Raw genomic sequence first — 1,434 nt, 5'->3', positions numbered from 1 at the left:
CCAGAAATAGAGACTATACTACAAAACCTTACCACCCCACCACACCATAACCACCAGTGTGACCAACCCACCTCTTGCCTCCCAGTTCGAGCGTAGTGGGCGTCAGGAACTTGTTAGCAGCGTCCCTAACGATTTTTCCGACCGTGGTGGACCCCGTGTAGAAGATATAGTCGAACCTCTCCTTCAGTAGTTCAGTCGTTTCAGGAATTCCGCCGCACACCACGGGGTAGCAATCCTGTGGGAGTGTTAAGTCGGACGCTGTGTGTTATTTGGGGTAGGTACGATGGAACTGTGGAAATAATTTACGTAATGATAAGTGGACGTGTATTTGGCGCACATATAATAGAAATACGATAAACGGTATCTTGTAATCTTAAAACCCATGAGAAAAAGTGAATCCTGATACTTCGAGTTTATAAAATGACATGTAAAACCTTCATTATCTTTTGTATATCGGCTTTTCTATCCATCATCTACCACTTACGCCAACCATGTACACCTACATTATATTTAACTACTATACTCGTTCTTCTGCATATAAATCCACTACCTACCATATACCCACGTTTTCCACGTATCATCAACCCATACCATATTCAGTCACGGTTCATATAACACATAATAAATAAACTCAACTGCTCACTTTCTTGATGATCCGAGGCTTAATTTTATCACAATATCGTTTCCCCCCGTTTCTAATAAAGTTATTTCCTTACACCGTTATTCCCCGCCTCGTATGCAAATATAGTTTTCTTCTACACCACAATCCCCTTCCTCATATATAGTTACTCCTTCCTATTTTCATCCCTCATATATGCCGTATTACTCCCGCCGCCCAGTTATTATTTGCCTCACACTTACTCTCAGATATTCTCCCTTCATACTTACTCCCGCCCACTGTTATTCCCCGCCTCATAATTACTTATTCCTGCCCACAGTTATTCCATTCTTATTCCATCCATACAGTTACTCACACACAGTTATTCCCTGCCTCATACCTACTTTCTCCTATCCTCATGCCTTGTACGTACTCCTTCCTATAGGTATCTCATACATACCGTAGTTATTCCCACTCACTCCCACCTTCTACAGTTATCCCTCTCCCTCCTCATACACAGTTACTCCCACTCACAGTTATTCCCCGCCTTATACTTAATAATTCAAGCCTATACTTATTCCCCGCCTCATACTTACATACCCCCCCCCCACACACACACACACAGTTATCCCTCTCCTTCCTCATACATTGTATTGTGCACTCCCACCTACACGTGTTCCCCGCCTCACATATCGCAGCACACGAAACGAGCAACCTTTCCCCACTCACTTTGTCGAGGTACTGGGGAACGAGCTTGGCGATGGCGCTCGCTGTGGCGGCTGAGACCTCGGAAGGCTTGATCACAACGGCATTTCCCGCTGCGATCGCTCCTGGGA

General features: G+C 44.7%; 1 protein-coding gene across 1 annotated transcript in view; it reads right to left on the bottom strand.

Moving 5' to 3' along the window:
* The window catches only part of LOC119593413 (aldehyde dehydrogenase, dimeric NADP-preferring-like), a 62,658-nt gene that overhangs the window by 17,918 nt on the left and 43,306 nt on the right, over positions 1-1,434 (bottom strand). The window contains exons 4-5 of the mRNA XM_037942343.1: positions 1,328-1,428; positions 72-235 (exon numbers count right to left, since the gene is read on the bottom strand). Of these exons, the coding sequence (XP_037798271.1) occupies positions 72-235; positions 1,328-1,428 (265 nt within the window). The remainder of the gene's footprint in view (positions 1-71; positions 236-1,327; positions 1,429-1,434) is intronic.

This window comes from Penaeus monodon, chromosome 32 (assembly GCF_015228065.2).
Source record: "Penaeus monodon isolate SGIC_2016 chromosome 32, NSTDA_Pmon_1, whole genome shotgun sequence".
Lineage (NCBI taxonomy): Eukaryota > Metazoa > Arthropoda > Malacostraca > Decapoda > Penaeidae > Penaeus > Penaeus monodon.
The sequence above is the reverse complement of the archived record's forward strand: the minus strand, read 5'-3'. Positions and strand labels throughout refer to the sequence as shown.